General features: G+C 40.7%; 1 protein-coding gene across 1 annotated transcript in view; it reads right to left on the bottom strand.

The window, feature by feature from the left end:
• The window catches only part of Synpr (synaptoporin), a 297,805-nt gene extending 279,734 nt beyond the window's left edge, over positions 1 to 18,071 (bottom strand). Inside the window, exons 1-2 of the mRNA XM_034498818.2 lie at positions 17,840 to 18,071; positions 17,641 to 17,706 (exon numbers count right to left, since the gene is read on the bottom strand). Coding sequence (XP_034354709.1) covers positions 17,641 to 17,706; positions 17,840 to 17,857 — 84 coding nt within the window. The 5' untranslated portion in view covers positions 17,858 to 18,071. The remainder of the gene's footprint in view (positions 1 to 17,640; positions 17,707 to 17,839) is intronic.
• Between the last annotated feature and the right edge of the window lie 3,126 nt (positions 18,072 to 21,197).

Raw genomic sequence — 21,197 nt, 5'->3', positions numbered from 1 at the left:
AAAACTGGCATTCATGGAGATGGCCCAGGCGAGGCTGTTGGTAAAGGGGCAGCCCAGTTGCAATGGCGGACCCCAGCAGTTTTAAAGATGATGCCACTGCCATGTGGTGACCACCAGGTACAACTTTCACAATGAAATGGAGCTGGCAGGAGCCTAGAAGACAGGTTGAGGATAGAGCCAGGGAGGGAACCTGGGCCCCTTGGAGGAGGCCAGATGATCATGAATGAATTCCAGATATTATATATTGGGTTGTTTGCATTGTTAGAGTTTGGCTTTTCCTTGTCTACATGGTGGTTGTGCCTGTTTCTTCCCTCTTAAAGTTAAAAAAAAAAGTACTTTGTTTTTTGATATTGGAGGAGCCCACAATTGAGAGATCTTAAATATTTTTAATGAAAATTTTGAATATTTAGATAAAGATTCTAAAGAGTTAGGACCACAGCTATGAGTATCAAACACTAAACACCAGAAACTGGAATATTCCTATCTTATAATCCAGCAAGACAATGACCTAAGCATCTGGCAGAGTCTACAGAATGTCTCTCCTTACCTAAGGTCTACTCAGGTGAAGAGGGGCTGAGGTAAGCATGTATGTATGACCAACGCCTCCTTGTCTTTACTAACGTTGTTAAGCTTTGACTATTTTGGTATACTGAGTCACACAAGAAACTCTGATATCAGGTAATGGCGCGCTATGAAAGGACTGGGAAAGTAAAGTTGCCAGTTTCCCTATTAACTGTATTTATGAGTTAAAGTTTTATTTTGATGCTAAGAGATTTGGTTAAAAAATTGCTAATTTTTAATGCTAAACCTAACAGTGATAAAACTGCAAATCTTAAATCTTAATCTTATAAAAGTTACTAACCTACTGAGAACTATTAACGATGATTAATACATGTGAGTTAATGGTCAGTCACCTTCTAAACGACCAAGTTCTTCAATGTGTTTAGAACTACACTTGTAGTCATGCTAAGTATTAATGTAAACTAGTTATAGAAAAAGCTTTATTTAGCCTCCTATATGTGTTTTAAGAGTAGGAGCAAGTAACTAAAATCAAATAAAGTCTGCTTAAAATTGAGTTTCCTTAATAGATGGCTCTCAAAACTTTTCAGAGATCTGCTGAATGCAGCATTTTCAATGTTTAATGGAAAAAAGCTTTCTGTGATACAAAAAATGCCAGACCCTAGTGGCAACACTAAACAGATGGGGCACAGACATGAATTGGGGCCATGACAACTACTGGGAAAAACTGTCCCATGTCTCAAATGCTGCCAGGGTCCTACACAAACTGTGAATATTGTTGTGTTGACTGCCTTACCCTGCTTCGGTCAAAGTAGGCCAACTCTCCCAAGTTCCTCATTTATAAAAAAAAAAATCTCTCAGAACTTCTGGTTCTGGCAGAAGGCCTATGGTGTCCTGTATAGCAACGGGAAGATATAACGAAAGATCCTATGTGATAGCTGGAGACCTTTGACTTCTGCTCCCAATGAAGTCATCAAGACCCTGGGAGCCTACTAGGATAATTCATCCAGGTAGCGGGTAAGTCTCAGTCATTTTAATCAACACAGAGTCCATTTGGTTTATACTTCTTGCTATAACTGATCTTTCTGAGGATAACTATAACTCATTCTCCTCAGGTCTCTGATGGCTATTTGTACCTCTGTCCTTTTGGCAGTGACAGTCAAATAGCTCCTTTCCCAAGGCTGCAGCTACCTTGTTATCTCATTTCATGGAAAAATCCCCTTGCTTTTTCTAGAGCTACTTGATTTCCTGCTGAGAAACAAAGAGAAGTTTGCTGTGCTCACAGGCTTCATAATAAAATATCAAGAGGTTTTAGGTAAAACTTTTTACTATTTATTTAAAGGACCTTGCTTTGCAACTCCTGCTGTCAGTAATCAGTTGTTTGTGTCTCATGGTACATGGATAGAAAAAAGATTTCAAGCTGATGTTGTGAGGGTCTAAAATTGTTTTGTGGTGTGTAAATGAAAGTTGAAGAGGTTTAAGAAAATGGTTTAAGGTGATGAAAACCTTTCAGACTTCTTTCCCTCACTATGCTATTGTTATACTAAGATTTTAAAACTTCAGAGTTTTAATATTGAGTTCTAATAATCTGGTAAAGTACTGAATACTTTTGTCATTCTCAAGTTCAAGATTCTAAATTTCTTTTGGTTGTCTTCTTAGTATAGACCTAAAGGTGCTTTTCATCAGCCTAAAACCATCTCTGTCCCATCTATATATCCAGCCAGCTCTCCGGACAAAAGAAAGAATGTTCCTGCTTTTTAACCCTAAGCTTTTGCTATGACTTCATAGCGCTTGTTCCACTTCATGGAGTCCACTCCTCCTCGTCTACAGACATTGCTAACTGCTTTTTCTACAAGGTAGATTTCAGCACAGATTATGAACAGTGATAATGCTAATCAATGTATCTAAAACTTTATCTCTTTTTTTTAAACTAAAATTAATGTAAGCTTCAGGGTTTTGCAACTTAAGTTCACCTGTCACAGGCCAAATGGACTCTAGATAAGTACTACTGTCATGTCAATCAACAGCAAAGGCTATCCTACCTAGTGCCTGTTCCTAAGAGGGAAGCTCTAAATTTAAGATTTTCCTTCAAGTTTCTTTAACTTCTCTTTCTAGTCTATATTTGTCCCATCAGGTTTCCACTCAGCAGATAGACACCCTCCAAAAATCAATTCTGGTCTACAAACTACTCCAAATGGCTGCTAGCCATGAACTTGATAAAAGCTGATATGAACCAGTCCAGCCAATATAATTGTTCCATGTCTCTTCAGGTGGGTTAGAGCACCAGCTGCTTCTGGATGAATGCCTCATTGCCTGAATCTCCTCTCGGCCTTTCACTAACATTCCAGCCTTCCTGGGCCCTGACAATGATGCCTTAATTTCAGCAGAAAATAGTTTCAGAAAAGAGTATGTTGCCTCTTATCATCAACTAAACACTGAAATGTTAGGTCCAAAGGAAACACCCTGGCAAAGGAGACAAAATGGCTATCTATGGTGCCTATTAGCATACCAGGACTCATGTCCACCTGATAAAATTAAATAGGTCAAGATTTATCGACAAATAGATTCATTACCTCAAATAGTTCTATAATACAATAGGGCACTTGACCTGCTCTACGCAAAACAAGAAGCCTATTGTGTGACTATAAGAGAAAGTGTTTCTATGCAAGCCATTTGGAAATCATTAGAGGTTAGAGATAAACACACACACACACACACACACACACACACACACACACACACACACAGTGCTAAAATAAATGACTGGTTCCTATTCTCATATTTGGGCTCCTCCTGGGTAGTAACACTGATGTCAGTCATCGTGGGGCCTTTGCATTGACACTTCTGTTTCTGCTAATTACTTCTGGACCTTACATCATTAATGCCTTAACTAGATACATAAATTCCTGTCTGGGTGCCATAAAGCTAGTGGTGTCAATATAAACCGTTACCCACCACAGACTCAATGCTTTGACTAAAGATTCAACTCAAGTGGGGAATGTGATGGTTATGTTATGTTTTAAGTTTAAATTACTGTGCTTATGAGGTCTATGAAACAAAAATGTCTCTAACTGTAAGGTCCACTTGCCCAAGGACAGATAACTTCCTGGGATGCTGAGGGCCGATCATGTAAGATACCAAAGCATGTTTTCACTTCTGTAAACAAGCTTGATTGCCCCAACTGTGCAGGGTGTTGTATGCTTGATCACACATAGGTAAGGGGTATTCAGGCAGGAAGTATGTCAGGATGTATGCTTGCCACTGATTGGATGAAGGTGAAAGTATGTAGCCTTGTGGGTTTTGCCTCTATAAGCCCTGACTAAGGTAATTTGGTGCCATACTCTGGAATCCCTGGTATAGACCTGGCCAGTGTCCATTGTCCTGACTTGTATTTAATAAAGCTTGCTACAAATTTTGTTCAAACTTGTGATAGTGATCTTATTCTTGCTTAGTGGGATTAACATCATAGCTTGCATATGATGCAACATTAGATATGCTTATATTTTAAAGATTATTTTATTTATAAATTAATTAACTATTAAATTGTTATTTAATATTGTTGCTTGATTTATTTTCAAAGTTGTATTAGTTTCACAAAATGAGTTGAAAGCTATGTTGGCATTATACAGGTTTGTAATTATCAATTTGAATAAAGATCATATCATTTCTTCCAAAATTGTTTAAGAGAATTCACTACTGAACACTTCATTTTTAACAGGGTAGTTTACGGTTGTCAGAACACAGTCTTAGAATGTTGCTGTATGAGGAGAATTCTGAGTGCTTATGAGAACACTCCAAGCAAACAGGACAAGAGCCCTGTGACCTCAGTTTCTTCAGATCGTTCTTGGAATGTGCATTTGCACCCTTCCCATGTGTAGCAGAGAGGAGTGGGTTTGCTTCAGATTGCCTATTGGCATTTGCTATTGTGATTCACAATGTTCACAGATTTACTCATATGACCATTTTTAACCCTCGAAGTATGAACTTTTTGATGTTCTAGATAAAGTTAGTTATTGTGTGAGATTTTAGTTCATCTCATCCATCGGGTCCATTCTCCCAGACCTCACCATCTCTAGAATGGGAACATATGGTACTAAATTTATCTTCTTCAATAGAAAGAAGAGATGTTTAAATCTCTCTCTCTCTCTCTCTCTCTCTCTCTCTCTCTCTCTCTCTCTCTCTCTCTCTCCCTCTCTCTCTCCTCTCTCTCCCCTCTCTAATGACTTTCTGTTTCAATAATTTTTCCATCACAAAGCCAAGAGGAAACAAAACAGAAAATAGGGAAGGAATACCCAATCCTCTTGCATTTCTAAATGGTTTCCATCATTTGCCTAAGCAACCAAGCTGCAAGTGCAAGGTTAAAGAAGCAATGGTTCAACTAGACTTCATATCATCGTAGAGAAACGTGCGACTGGTAATGATCTCTCCAGAACCATACTATTGGAGGACAACCTGGTCATTTTTTCCCCAAACATCTTTAAAACATATAGTACTTTGAACACCCTCAAACTAAAAACTAGTATACCAGGTATTGTAAAGATTTATTGGTAGGCAAGATTACTTGCTATGCAAACACGAGAATTTGAACCTTGGAATCCTGGAAACCCATGTAAAAATAGGATAGTGTGTGTGTGTGTGTGTGTGTGTGTGTGTGTGTGTGTGTGTGTGTGTAATACAAACACTATGAAGTACAGAGAAAAGAGGATACTAGCCCTAGGTTCAATGGAAGACTTGTCTCAAGGGACTAAGGCAGGAAAGGCATGATAGAGTAGGAACCCTATGCCCTCTTCTGGTCTTCACATGTGCATGGGTGCATGAATTGGCACATACATCACATACACATACATGTTAAAATAAAAAAAGAACAAAGTTAACTGTATTAGAGGCACAGAACTGTGCATCTTTACAGGGATCCTCACAGGTTATTCAAAGCGTATAGTAAGCATTTGAAAACTATATGGCTTATGAGTTGGTGGGATAATCTCTGCAATAAGCACTCAGAATCACAGTACACGGTTGTCGAAGTTATGGAGTGGGACATTTAATTTCCACAACATGCTATGTGCTTCGTAGCATGGAAGCATAATTCACACTATCTCAAGAGAAGAAAGCACATGACAAATAGTCCCTATTCTATGTCTCCTCTACTATCGAAGGAGTTGGGCCTTCGTTCCACTTTCAAAGGAAGGTTTCTATGCTGAAATCCTAACTCTAGTACTTCAGAATGTGACTTTATTTGGAAACAAGATCAAGCAGATAAAGTTGGAGGAAGTCATAATAGCAGAGTTAGAGAGCAAGCTGCTAATTCGGTGTGACTGGTATCATGTACACACGTGGGCACACACACACAAACACACAGTGTCATAGAAAGAAGGCAGAGACTGGAGGGATGAATTATCGATAAGTCAAGGAACACTAAAGACCACCAACCATTAGGATTTGGAGATGAGTCTAGTTCCTCATGACCTGTGAAATGATTTTTGTTTTTCCACAGGCTGATCTCAAAGCTTTGGCCTTCAGGACTTTGCAACAATAAATTTCTGTTATTTGTAATAAAATCAGGCATCACTTCTTAATGTCTGAGATAGGTTTTAGGAATGTATCCTTGGGTGATTTTATCTCTGGACATCATAGAATGGTTTGCTTATATAGGCCAAGACATATACATTATCACTTGTGCTAAAGCCTTGCTGTGATAGGCTGTTTTAGCAACTGTCATTGACTAAAATATATTCACGTGTGTTGTGTGATTATACTTGTACAGGTCTGGAAATTCGCATATCATTTCAGTGGTAAAAATGTATGTGTACACAAAAGTACCTTAAAATGTATGTTCAAAATATTAGCCCAGTTAGCTCTCAGCAGTACATTGGGTAATCTTTACTTGCTGGCTTTCGCTTATTTTGAGATTTTAATGAATAGGCATATTGTGAGTGTATAAAAATAGTTCTAATCACATTGATGATTAGTCAAAAGGTCTACCACCACCATCTACTTTCAAATGCAAGTGCCAGTCTATCTGGTATGTTTGTCCCCATGGCATGCCTGAGAGGGGTGGGACGTCTCACAGAGTTGGCTGAAGATCCTTCTAGGTCATTCACCAACTGTATTACTGAGCAAATGTACTTTAGAAGGCCACTGTAAGACGTCAGTGAAGACAGGCTGGGCCAAGTGGTGCAAGTTGGAAGGTAAGAAGAATAAAGAACACGATGTGCTCTTCAAATCGCCTACTTCTGTTAATAAACATGTTATTTTCTGCCAAGCTTTCTAACGTTCAATGCTGCTATCAATTTTACACACACAGCACTTTTTCATCTTTTACATTTTATTATTTCTTTGACAATTTTAACTTCTATACACATATTTTGATCATACTAAGTCCAAAATTTTTTCCCAGATCTATTTCCCCTTCTCTAGCCCAGTTTTGTGTCTTTCTAAAAAAAAAAAAAAACAAACAAAAAAAAAAAAACTTTTAAGCCCAATTTGTGATGCCCAAACATTCTTGTATGTCTGGCCTTCCACTGAAACATGGTTTAGTTATGGGGGCTATTACCCTTGAGGAAACTGACACTTTTATCCTCAGCAGCTAGTGATTGGCAGTCGCTCCAGGTTTAGGGGTGGGAATATGCACCCAACTTTTCTTTTCACGCTGGGATTTTTTGTCTGGATGGATTTTGCACAGGTTTTGTGTATTCTGCCGTAACTACTGTGAGTTCATATGTGCAGCTACCTTGCTGTGTCGTTTTCTTGTAGCCATCTACTGTCTCCTGTTTTTACACTGTTTTTACACTTTTTCCACCCAATCTTCTACTAGAATCTCTGAGCCTTGTAAAGGAGGGTACACACACACACACACACACACACACACACACACATACACACACAGATACTCGTATGTATTCCCTTTATAGCTAAGCCTTCTGCAGTTTCTTATTCTCTGTATCAGCTGTGGGTCTCTATGTTAATCACTATTGTAAATAAAAGCTTCTCTCAGATGATGATTGAGATTCATCAATGGGTATAATTAAACATCATTAGGAGTTGGTTTAATACTACATTTATTTAGGAACATAATAGGTTCTCTGGCATAGTACGTGTTCCCCTGGCACCCATGATATACGTAGCCATAGGTTCTTTGTTTGATAATTGTACCTAACCCTCAAGAGATATGAAGCCGCAGGGAGTGGGGAGGTCTGGTGGGGGGACATCCTTTTGGAGATGGGGGTAGGGGGAGTTGTGGTATGTGGAACATTTGGAGGGTGGACCAGGAGGGAGATAAAGTCTGGACTGTAAAAAAAAGATTAAAAAATTAAAAAAAAGATTACAAATAAAAGAATACAGGTTCACCTCTCTTTCTCCTGATAAAAACAAGTTCAGCTAACACCTGAGGTTCCTGAAATGCTTCCCCATGCTAATGAGGCATCTCAGTCCCTTAAGCCTTCAGCTAATAATGTTTGGCCACCCTAGGTAATCCTAACCCCTACCCCCAAAACTATATAATCCTTGAATCACCTCAAGTAATGTTAACTTGTCTCCTCAAAGCTAGTCCTGGTATATCATCATTACTATACATATTCACAAGGCTACATAATCCTCTGATTCCTACCACCACCCCTAACCTCCTCCATCACCTCTGCTCCATTTGCCCTTAGTTGACTGATATGAGCCAACAATCCCTGAGGGGCAGAGAGGGTCACATTTTCTTTTCTTTTCTTCTCTCTCTCTCTCTCTCCTCTCTCTCTCTCTCTCTCTCTCTCTGTTTCTTTCTTTCTTTTTTTTTGGTCAGGGTCCCACTATGTATCTCTAAGCTAGCCTAGAACTCCCAATATAGACCAGGCTAGCCTCAACCTCACAGAAATCTGCTTGTTTCTGCCTTCTGAGGTCTGGAACTAGATGCATATGCCATCACACCTGGCCTCTCAGCACATTCTGAATCATGTTATAATCTCTTCCTAGCTAGCCATTTCTTTGTCTAGGTGCAGTGTTTCTCAGGATCTCCATGTTTCACTCTAATCATGGGCCAGTACCTATCAGGCTTCCGGAATTAGTATTCAATCCAAGTGTTTTCCCCTTGTAACTCTGGCCCTCGACTTCAGGAAGGATTCCAGCATGTCAGCAATCTGTCTATCAGGTACAAGCAAAATCATCAGGTGAAGTCATGGTACAAAAGCAGAGTCAAGCAGTCTGCTGTGGAGCAGAGCAGATGGGTGGGTGAGCACATCCTGTCAACACCACAGAGGAATCTCTTCATATTTGGCACACCAATCCTCCAAATTACAAACCTAACCTCGGTTCTCACTCCCAAGAAGAGGACAAAATTCATGCATTCCCCATCATCAATGGTGAGACTCATTTGGCTTAAGTAAATTCCCAAACATCCAAAAGAATTAAAGTGTTTATAATCTTGCTAAGTATCTAGAGATTTCATGAATTCCCCAGATGTCTTCCTGGGCATATGTCCATAACAGATTTCTGAATTTGTTTTTCCTTAGGGAGTGGACTAGTAAATGAATATTCTATAAAATATACAAGATAAATAAAATTTTCTGAAGAAACAGAAATCTTTTTGAGCAATAAAACTCCCTGAGAAGTTATTTTTGAGGGCACTTAGCTTTAAACTTTGCCTTATTTTCTGGTTGCTTTGATAGTAGAGAAGAAATTGAGTTAAGAATGAGAAGAAAGATTTAAACTTCTTAAAGTCTTGTCTTGTATTACTAGATGATAGATACAGATATAGGCTTGTGTCTTTTGTACTACTGTTTTCAGTGGGGAAATCGTTGACACCCTGTGCATGAATGAGGAGTCTGTATTAATGGAGAGAATTCAGGAAGATGATCTAGAACATGGAGTTTGGTGTCTGGGCATATTCACATTATTTATGACTTACTTGTCTGACTTCAGGAAAATGATTTGATCATCCCATTTATAAGCAAGGCTATTAAGTAGTCCTCAGAATGTAATAAGAAATCGATAGGACAATTAGAAAACTGCTTTTATCTACACGTTAGAACTAACACTATTTGTATATGGTTTATGGTTGCCTCACTATGCACTTTTTTTTCAGTGGGAAGATAACAGAAACGCATGCACGCACGCGCGCACACACACACACAGCATTACTAACAGTATAATACTGAGAAAACTATGTTTATAAAGATCTAGAAGTTTGGAGAGAGTTCATTGAATTGTAAATATAGTGTCATCATTAACAAGGTCTTCCCCAGTTTCAGTCTCATAGTTGTGATACAGGTAAGACACTGCTGAAGGTTTCGCTAACATTTAACCACTACAAGCAAGCAAATGATGTGACATTTCCGATATCCATGTGAAGACTCCACAGCTTTAAAAAAATAAATTAAATTAAATTAAATTAAATGGGCCCAAACTCTAGCACATGACTGATTCAAAACCCACATTTCTTCAAGCTTTAGGTGAATTTTGCATATCAACTAATCTCTTTCATTAAACAGACAGCATTTAGTACACAAAACAAGCCAATGATAGCTCTTTAAATTTTCTGTTTTCTATCACATCAAAAGACACACTACACACAGCACATACATATACCCCACACTCTACATACACCCCCCACATATCACATCACACATATACTTACACACACACCCTACATACACACCCACACGCATATCACACCACACATATACTTACACATACACACACACACACACACACACACACACACACACACCACATATACTTACTCACAGACACCATTTCCATTGTCCATTCATCTGTTCAAATAACCTAATTTTACCACCTATATACAGACCATTCACTGGGCCTGTTATGCTATAACTTTAAAGATTGTCCCTTTCACTGCTCCATTAGAAGAATGGTCTAGAGGAGAGTGGCCTAACTTTCATGATCCTTTAAAGTCAGACCACGAGTGACAGAATAATAGTGTACATCTGACCTGTGGGCAATGAATCCATATGCTAGTTTATTGGCTTAGGATATGACCTGGGGTTGACAGTTAGGTTAAACTGAAAAAGTGATCAGCCAAGGCAATCACATTCCTTCCTGCAGGGTATCTGATGAGAATCCTGGGCAGAATGAGTGAGATTCACCAAGGGAATATGCTGAGAAGACAGGCAGGACCCTGTCTAAAATGTTGGCATGGCAGCCACCTTGCTTAGGACTCTTGTTGCCTGGGTCACTTACCACTATTTCAACTCTTACCTATTGTTTTGACCAGGTTCTCCTCTGTTACTAAATGGTGAGCAGGTCTTTAATATCTCTTTCTTGTCCACAATCCACTCTGTTTTTGTGAGGCAATCTCTTTTATAACTAAGACTAACAGCTTATCATGTACGTCTATGGAGTCCTTACAGTTCTCCTTCTCAGGAAGGGACTGTGTTCTCTAGAATTCATTTATCCATCCTCCATCATGTTTCTCTCTTCCTGCCTTTCCTCACCTCTTCCACTCAATATTGAGTAAACCTTTGGGCCTGGGACCTATAGAAGGATTAGTAGCTATTCTTGAAGTAAGCCTTTCTTTATTCCAAGAGCTGTACTAAATCTTCGGAATTTGCAGATGAATAAGACAGTATTCTGCCTTGGTGTGAATGTATGCTTCAGATAACATAAGGGGTCAGCTTCAATGAGCAACATCTCCCTATCCAGGCCGACACCCAAGTGAAAAATAATTCTCTAGTCAGTTGGGGTTGGGTAAGAAGGGAAATTGAGCATGATCCAAGCAGAGGAATTGGCATGTTTGAAAGCCACCTCATCAGCAAGAAACCATCAGCAGGACTTTCAAATGTCCAAGAAATATGAAACATGTGCAGAGCAGGAAATGGGCGTTGGAAATGGAGATCTGGACTTCCTCCCATGTACAGGTTTGCTTGGGTTATGAGTTAGATTCAACTTTCTCTTTCATGTGTCTCCAAATGTACGTGTGTGTGTGCATATGTGCATGTATCAATGGATGGTATGTGTGTGTGTGTGTGCATGCGCTCACATGCACATGCACATACACATGCACAAGTATGTTTGAAAACCAGAGGGCAGCTTTTCGTATTTGTTTGTTAAGCAGTATTCAAAGTTATTTGTTTGTTTGTTTACTTGTTTACTTCTTCATTCATTGATTTAGAGGCAGATCTCTCCATGATTTGACTGAAGAGCAAGCCCCAAGGATATTCCTGTCTCTCCCTTCCAGTCCTGGGATTATAAGTACACACCACCATGTCTGCCTTTTGCCACGACTGACTTTGGGGATCGATTAGGTTCTCATGCTTGCAAAATGAACACTTTGTTGGCTGGACCATCTCCCCAGTCTGGGTTTCCCTCACTCTTGTGACTTCTGAGGAGTCTGAGGCAGAGGCTAAAGGGTGGAGGCTATTTAAGACAGCAGGGCTCAGCCCTGTGGAGAGCAGAGTTCAAGCTCCCACATTGCAGACCTCAGCACACCCTCTATCCAGCAGCCTGCTGCTCTCGGAGGAGTTGCAGTCAGAAGCACTCATCTGTCAGGACCCTCGCTCACCTACCATGTGCATGGTTTCTTTTAAAACTCCTGACACTGTGGGGAGGCAGGAAAGAGGCGTTTTCTCAATGTCCAGGTGAGGAAACATATTCTTACCAAAAAGCTAAGCCGATACATTAAACAAGAACGTGCATAAATGTAACAGAAGTGAAAAATACCCCACAGAAGACAGAGGCACTAAGAAGCCATGCTCCTTGAAGGTCTAGAATTCTTTTTTTTAAAGTAAGACATGACTATTTTTCCTCCTTACCTTTATACCTGTGACAGGCAGAGCTTGGACTCTTCTTGAAAGAAATTTCCCTGTATTATTTTCCCCTGTTCTGATGGACTTTCATCCCAGCTGCCCTAATAAACTCTGGAAGCCGCATGTGCTAAATTCTGGGGTACTGCTGAACATCATGCATGTATCCATTCATATTCCAACTGAACACAATTTTGTCAGAAGGTTATAATTAAATCCACCACATTAACTTAGCTTTAAATACATCAGGCCCTTAATGGCAGACTGCCACTCAGGATTTTGATGTTTTATATCACAGTTCACCATTTTGTTTATATTGGGTGGTGTGCTTCATCCATGCAAAGCAAAAGAATGACAATAAAGTATGATAAGATTATTGACTTTATAATAAAAGTTGCTTGTAGATATTTTATGTGAAAAAATTATTTTAAGTAAAACGTGCTTGGTTAACTAATCATGAGTAGAAAAATGAAGCCAAATATAAAAGATAATAGATATCTGTTGAATTTTTTCCAAAAAAAATAGAGAGATTCCTGGCAATTTCAGAAAAGGTCTCAAATATGTATCTTGATAGGTCCCCAAATAAGACAGTATTGTCTTTTAAATCTTATTTGAAACTTTAGGATAAGAGACACTGAGCACTTGCCAAATGGGAGAAGACTGTAGCATTTAAAGAAAATACAGTGTGGAGCCAGTTGGTCAAGTCTTGGCTTTGGCATTCCTAATGGTTTTGTTTACAGTGAGTTAGTTAGGATCCTGGAGCCCCAGGATGAGATGACACCATAAAAAGCAGCATGAGACTTTATATGAAGCTCTCAGAAAAATGTGAAAATGAGTACTTATATTTCTACAAGTTTGAAAGTGTGGCCATTGTTATATACACTTTGCTATAGGCATCAATCAATTTTTACTGATAACAGGAATTATGCATGCTATCTCTTAACAGCAAGAAAGCAGAAAAGGGTGGGATATTTCTTAGAGAACATAGCTTTGAATTTAGGTTCAGAAGTGGGGATAATATAAATCCTAGTGCTACCATTTAAATAGACCACATACATTTCTTGGTGGGCTGGCCTCACCTGGGAGGTAAAGGGGCATCAATGTAAGTTAGAATAGGAATATGAGGTCCAGAACAGTAGACATGTTACAATATAATTAGCTATGGACATCAGAGAATGAGGACTGGAGGAATCCAGTAAGTTGATTCCATAAGGGCACAATATAGGACATCTGGAGCTGCAGCACAGTCCTAGGGGACTAGGCAAGCCACACAGATCCATCAGGGACAAGAAGTCCCCAGTACTGTTCCAGCAGGGCTAACGTTTGAAGCATTAGTTTGTCCTGAACAACACAAACATGCTGGGGTATAAACCCAGAGCTTATAAACAGCAGAAGAAAGTAATGTGTTTACTACAAATTTTTACAGAGATGAGAGAGAGAGAGAGAGAGAGAGAGAGAGAGAGAGAGAGAGAGAGAGAGACAGAGAGACACAGAGACACAGAGAGAAAGACAGAGAACATTTGCAGAACCGAAATAACAAAATAACAAATTAAGAAAGACCAGTAGAAGATTGGATGGTATGTTCATGGCTTTTCAAAATATAAAAGCAGGATAAATTGGATATTTTATAATATTTTCAAATAATGGTTTAAGAGCTTTGTAGGACATAATTTCTTATCATGTAATAAAGTAAATAAGTGGCCAGAGTCAGATTTGTGTTCTGAATCTCTGGTTTTGAAAGGTTAGGAAAAGTTCCCTCACGCCATGACTTAATAGAGATCAAGGGTGGAGAAGCGTTGCTCAAAAGTGCTGGAAAGCAGTTGAGGCTTTCCCATCATGCTAGCTATGTTATTAAGAGTTTAAGTTTATTTCCTCTACAAGCTCTTCATAAGGGAAGAACATGTAAAATATATCTTCCCCTTAAGAGGATGTGTTTGGATGTGAATCAGTTCAAATGGTCCATCCACAGGAAAAATTTTACAACATTAGTTACTAAAAATCACCCACATGTATGACTGTACAGGAGTGATGTATCTATAACTCTGACTTTCATGACTTTCTTTCGGCCCATTCCATTCTTTACCACTAACTACCAAATTACGTCTTGTCAAAACCTCATTATTTATCCGTTCAGTTGTAAGTATTGTTATGCTTCCCTCTATGTTCATATAAAACACACAGACACACTCAAACACACTCACACATGGTTTTGTAAAGACCGTGTTGTTTGCTGGGCAGGTGCTGATGGACCACATCCTTTCCATACTGACTAATGGAGAAATTTATTATTCCTCCATTTAAAGTTTATGATGTGTTTAAAAAAGAAAGAAAAGCTTATTTGCTTTCTTTTCTGTTTTTACGAATTGTTTTGAAGCAGCATCTCACTGTGTATCCTAGGATGATCCCTCTGCCTCAGCCTCCTTAGTCCTTGGGGTACAGTTGGATGCCACCATGCCTGGATTCATTTTTGACAGTTAGTATACAGGCATCAACCTCCATGTAAATAAATATTAACTTAATTTATTATTTTTAATGGTAGCATATTTCATTAGTTGCACTAATTACACCTTTAAGTGTTTTTTCCTATATGTTTTTATTGGTTGTTTCCATTTTTCTACTGTAAATGGTGTGCCTTCCAACCTTTACATGTGAAAACCTGATCCTCCAAGTGGCAGTATTAGATGGTGGCACATTTAGGACCTGAATCACTTAAAAGGTCAGAGACCTCATGAACAGCATTGGTGCTATTACAAAGGGCAAGTGAGGGCACAAGGAAGGTGCCATCTGTGAACTAGAAAGTGGGCTCTTGCCAGGCACAGGATCTGCCAGCCTTTGATTGAAACTTCCAGCCATCAGAAACATGAGAAAGAAATCTCTCTGATGCAACAACTATTCAGTTTAATGCAATTTTTGTATAACAACAAAGGGACTATCTAAACATACATCTGTATGTGGACTTTATTTTCACAGGTATAGATGCTGACAAGGATTATAGCTTAAAGACTGGAGACTCTCAGCCTCAAAGCCACATTCTATCACTTCTTCAACGTCTATAGGGGAAGAGAAACTGGCTATGGTAAGTGATCTATCCTGACCAATGAACATTTTTTTCCAGATCACCGACTGTTTACCAGTGTTCTGAATGGGGCTAGTAAAAGACACAGAGATAGAACAAATGTATATTGTACTAGATGACTATACTTCCACCTGATGCACTGTCATCTGCATATAGGGTGCTTCTGTATCAGAGCAGCTTCACACATCAGTACACACACACAGATGCTTGCCTGCCCAGTGTTGTTATCTCTCTGTCTCAAGTCAAGATGGCCAATAGTACAATGTAATACAGTGTGATACTTCTTGTGAATAGATAAGAAGTAATAGAAGCCCAGAGAATGGAGTGAGTCACTCAGTTTAGGGGCAAGAAATTAGGAGGAGTATGGGACATACTTTATTGAGGAACTAACATTTCAGCTAAGAACAAACATCTCCTCTAGGCCTAGAATGGGAAGAGAGAAATAATCACTGGGGTAAATAGCAGTGCCTTTGGGCTTTGAAGAGACAATGTGTCTCAGACTCATGTTTTTTCAACATTGATGCATTAGAGAATTACCCACAGGGGCTTGTTTTGAATGATGGCTGATGAATGTCCATCTTCCCAGCATTCTGATTTGCTGTCCAGAAAGCTATGATCTAAACAAACTCACTCAGATTGACTAGGTCTTTGAAATCTAACAATAGAGACCTTGTTTGTAGGAAAAAAATTATGTTGAAGAATGAGTGATATTTCAAGTAAATGACCATGTGAGATAGTCATATGTTCTATCACAAAATGATGTTAGGTTTCTGAACATTGGGGGGAAATAAGTTGAGAACTAAAGTATTATTTTGATATTTTTAAAGTCATACCTTCTCGAAAAGTTCTAGTTGATGACTAAGTAAATGAATGTGAGACAGGGGTTAAGGAAGGCAGCTGAAAGGCCCTTCAACTCTGAGTATAGCAGATTTGCCTGACTTGGGAACAAGGAAAAAAAGCAAACCAACCAACCAACCAATATTAAGGCTGTCAGCCTCTCAGCAGATAAATGTATTTGCTGCCAATTCTCACAATTGGAATTCGATCCCAGGAATCTACCATAAGTGAACATATGAGAGAATCAACTCCCATATGTTGTCTTCTGACTTCCACATGTGCACCAACCATGCATGGCCTTAGTGTACAGAGAGGGGGAGAGAGAGAGAGAGAGAGAGAGAGAGAGAGAGAGAGAGAGAGAGAGAGAGAAACAGTATCAGAATAGCAAACTGAAAGGCAATAACAGAAGCCTTCTTAAAGAACTTTCTTGAAGAGGTTAAACTGATCCAATCAGGCATTGTGTTTCAGGTCAATTCACAGGAAAGATGCGATTATCTCTGGACTGTGATGTAAACACGCATCACACTTATGTAGTGAAAGCCAGATACACACCCTTGTCTCTGAGTCTGAAGCACAGAACAGGCTCTTACATAATTTCCTAGCTGGTCTGTGTTAGCGCCTGTGATTAATTCTACATGACGGGCTTTGAACTTTCTGTTCAGATGGCTTCTCTAGCCTTCCAGAGCTCCCAGCAAGAGGAAATGTGTGACCCACAGACTTCACTCCTGATAACTATCATTCCAGTCAAGAACATTGGCATCGCTCCATGCGGCCTCGTGAGTAACCATTTTTGTGCCTTGCTCCTGTCTGCAGACAGACAGGACTCTTGAGGTGGCTTTTAAAAACAGAAACAAATCAGAGACACGATATAAGTTCCCTCAGCCCAAACCCTAGAGAAAGCTTATCAAGGATTAGACTGAAAAAAATACAGTAGTGACGGTAGAAAAAAAATGATACTAGGGAAGTCCTTCTCACTTATACTACCCTCTCTTTAAAGCCCCCTGGAGTATACTTCTAGCTGGAGCTTCCAGTCAAGCAGTGAGTCTCAGAGATCTGAACACAGAACAGGAACTAGCCCAGTGCTGACCAACTTTTCCAGCTTGGACAAATCCTCCCAGCTCTCCATCTGTGATGCTTCCCTACCCATACTTATCTAGGGCTCACAAGGGTACAGGAGAGAGACCAGAGCTCCATTGGAGGCTTCTCCTCCTCCCTCCCACCTCCCCTGCTTCCCCTACCAGACCCTGCCAGCAAGCTGCAAAGGAAGGTGATTGGAGTTCCTGCACAAATGCATCTACATTTCACCTAGGATCCCAATGTTACCTCGACACTACCTAGCAGCCCCAGAACCGCACCTGGAGCAGGAAGGATTGAAGGAGGTTGGACCCCTGGCTATGAACAGAACAGAGAGCGCCCCACTTGACCTCTTTCTACCTGGCAGCTCAATGCCTCCCAGCTACTCACCAACTCCAGGGCTCGCAGGAAGGCAAGGGGTTCCTTCAATGCCCGAAAAGTGCCCGCAGAGGCCAGCTACAAATGAACGAGAAAGGGGAGAGAAAGCAAAAGTATGAGCAGAGGGCTGGGGACACCTGTCCAGTGTGTCGACGTTCCTGGCGTTTCCCAATCCTAGGCCAGCCACCCTGCCCGTTCTGTTCAGTTCTACCTGGCTCACAGGGTCCATGGCTCGCCCTTACTCTGTCTTCTCTCGCACTGGTTCCCTTCAGGGATGAAGTTCTTCTGACCGACGATCCCCAGGGTCAGAAGCCACTTCAAGCAGCGAGCAGCTGACCCGGGACCCAGGCGGGGAGCGCCGGGCTGTCGGTGCAAGCTCGCTGGGGCTCGTCAGTGCTGTGCGCTCGCTGAGCTCGCTCAGCGGGAGGCAAGCAGAGCCAGAGAGGGGTGGGCGGGGCAGAGTGGGCTAGGGAGCAGCAACAGAGGAGGGGAGAAAGCCAAGCCATCAGGGCCAGGCTGTCATTGGCCAGCCGCACGCTCCACGGGGGAGGGCGTCCGGGTGGGCTAGGCACAACCCTCGCACATTGGTCCAGATCCCGCGCGCGGGCGCGCAAGCTGCTCTAGGCTCCGGGGAAACTTTGGGGCTGATGGTTGGCAACAGTGGACTAATGTCCTCATCAAGAAGGCTGCAGGCTGCAAGAGGAGAAGGGGTTTCCGGTAAGAAAAGAGCACCCAATGTCAGGGGAGGGACACATTCACCCTGGTGACTTCTCTTTGACAAAGACACCATCGATCACTCCAGTCATTATCCAAAGCCTGCTTGGAATGGCTTCTTGTGACTAGACAGTTTCAGATTCTGGTATCCAGCCCCAGACAATATACTGCTACTTCCCTTCCAGGAAGTAGGAACTGGGGAAGAAACTAGGATGTAGTCTGGGGAGCAGCAAGGGTGGTGGGAGAGAGGGCTGGAGAAGGAAGGAGAAAGAGGGAGGTGGTGTGTGTGTGTGTGTGTGTGTGTGTGTGTGTGTGTGTGCTGGGGGAAGGAGGGTGTCAGCATAGAGTGGCTGGAACTGAACTCAGTTCATCTTAATCCAGCCAGGTACGAGGCAGGTAGGTAATATTCATGGCTATGTGTGAAGTCCCTAGAAAATATCAAGGACTAAACTGGTGTTGAAAATTCAAGCCCACACTGTCGCTTTTAACTGTATGCTAGTCCTGTAAATGAACCTCCTCCAAATAATGATAGATAACAAGCCGTTTCCACTCCAACCTGAGTCGGACTCTCTCATAGAATTACTAAGAGAATTCTCTTAGTAATTCTAAGAGAAGTAGCTTACCCTTACCCCTTAACGGGTCAACTTGCCGACTATAATAAACAGCAGCAACTTAGTTTTGCTGACCAAGAAAACACCTTGCTAAGAGCTTGACAGACATTATTTTGTTAAATATTCACAAAACACCCATGGGTTAATAACATTATTATTCGCAGTCTTGAGATGAGGAAGCTGGAGCTTACTGAGGGGAAGTGACCTGCTCAAGTGTTGTTCAGCTAGCAGGCACTGAGCCAGAACTGAATTAAAAAGAGGAGTCACAAAAAGCATAGAGGAAGGAGAAGAGGGGATGGGAAGAGAGATGCTCATACCCACCACACTATGCGGCCGTTCCTTCTCCTCTTTTTGGACTGGATTCTACATACGAAGTGGTCTCCCAGCAACACGGAGAGTCCATCTGTTTACTACAAAGATTTGCCAAAAAGGCTTGGTGTGTGTAGAAATATGGGAGGGGTGTGTTTAATATTTAGGAGTGGGAAAATATAGAAAAGAATGGTTTCTAATCTGTAAGAAGAGACAGCAGTACAAAACTAGTTAAAAAGGGGAGCGTTTAGAAGAGACCCTTCCACATCAATGGATTTTATTAAAGACAATCTAGAAATCTCAAGAGTGGGAGCCCCAAGATAGTTGCACCATCTGCAGCTGCCCCTCATTCCTACTGATCTTCCTTCATGCAGACAGGATCTAAAACCGTGAGAAGCAATTGTGTTTAAAAGAAGCCGTTATGGAGGTACTAAGTGTATGGGAGGAGGGAAGCATAATCAAGTACATAGTACCTGGTGTCCTGAATTGCATGTTTATGAACAGGTTAGGTGAGCCTGTTTCTTTTCATCTATAAAACAGAACACATAATACTGAGTAGTCACTGTAGCTTCTTGCTATGAGGATTCTAGCATATTTTATAACCTCGGTAGGATAGTACATCATACTTTGAATTTGCTCAATAATTACATCTTTCCACAAGCAGCTGTGAGCATATAAAGGCCCAGACTGTAGTGCTGGCCATCCACTCTTTATAGTGACCCTTTCTTTTGGTCCAAGAGTAGTCATGTAACGTCTAGACACAATGTATGTATTTCTGAGGATACATCCTGAGAACAAGTTTGAGGAACTTTATGTTATCTACCCTCTGTCTTATTTCCCAATACCAAATGATGATGAGTATAATTCTTCACAGAGACGGTGGTAGAACACTTGTCTGGCATATTCAGGGCCTGGCTTTGGTCCGTCACATTGCCAAAAGCAGGGCAGGGCAGACTTACATAGAGGCATCATTGATAGCCTGGGCTCACACAGAAGATTGATATAGATCAAACCTGCACGTGAGCCATGATGAATATGAAGCTGAATGAGAAATGCTTTGGGGACTCTAAACTGAGATATTAAGGTTTTTGTTGTTAGTGTTGCTACAATTAACCTTAGCTGATGAAACAGATTTCATACAGTGTAGGAAAAGCAAGATTCTGCTTTAGGTAGGTTTGATCTCATTGTCCCTGCATTTTAAAATGTCGTCTTCGCTCTTTGCATAATTGTCAATGAGCTTACTGGGTATAACGTCTCATGCTTAAATTTAGTGATGATAATTGTCAGCATACTGTCAATTGAGTTTCACTTCTGCTCCTGTTGCACTGTTTCCTGTATTTCACTTAAGCTATATCCCAGCTTGCTCTCCTGTATGGATAGCATACCTAGCCATAGTTAACTTGCAGAAGTTTATCTCTGTATTTGAAGCTCTACACAGGGAAAGATTTATGCACTTATTGCCCATTTGAGCTGAGACCTTGCCACTAATGAAATGTAATGAAAAGTGTACCTATTCTCTCAGATCTCTCTTCACACTTCTAATATGGTAACATATTTTTCCAGTTCTCCAAACATCATGTGAAATGGGCAGACAAGGGTGTAATAGCTTAGACAACAATGGCACATTGTCAGAGGTTGCTTTTCACATTCCGCAGATGTATACATTTCCAACAGCTGCATCACCAAAAAAAAGTGTGTTGCATATTGCATTTGCAATGTTAATATTTTGTAGACTTTGGGGTTAGAACCTCTCTATTCACACATGGGAATAACACTGGGTTCCCTACAAACTAGGTTGGGAAGAGAGAGACAGATGACATCAACACTGCCATATTTTCTTTCTGGTAACTTAAGATGACCCCTTTTCTTTTGGCCCAAGAGAATGAAAACTAGTTTCATCTTATTATAAGACACAGGCTGCTAAGGCTCAATTGC

The sequence above is a fragment of the Arvicanthis niloticus genome, chromosome 3 (assembly GCF_011762505.2).
Source record: "Arvicanthis niloticus isolate mArvNil1 chromosome 3, mArvNil1.pat.X, whole genome shotgun sequence".
NCBI classification, from domain to species: Eukaryota; Metazoa; Chordata; class Mammalia; order Rodentia; family Muridae; genus Arvicanthis; species Arvicanthis niloticus.
This window is presented reverse-complemented; position numbering and strand designations above follow the sequence as displayed.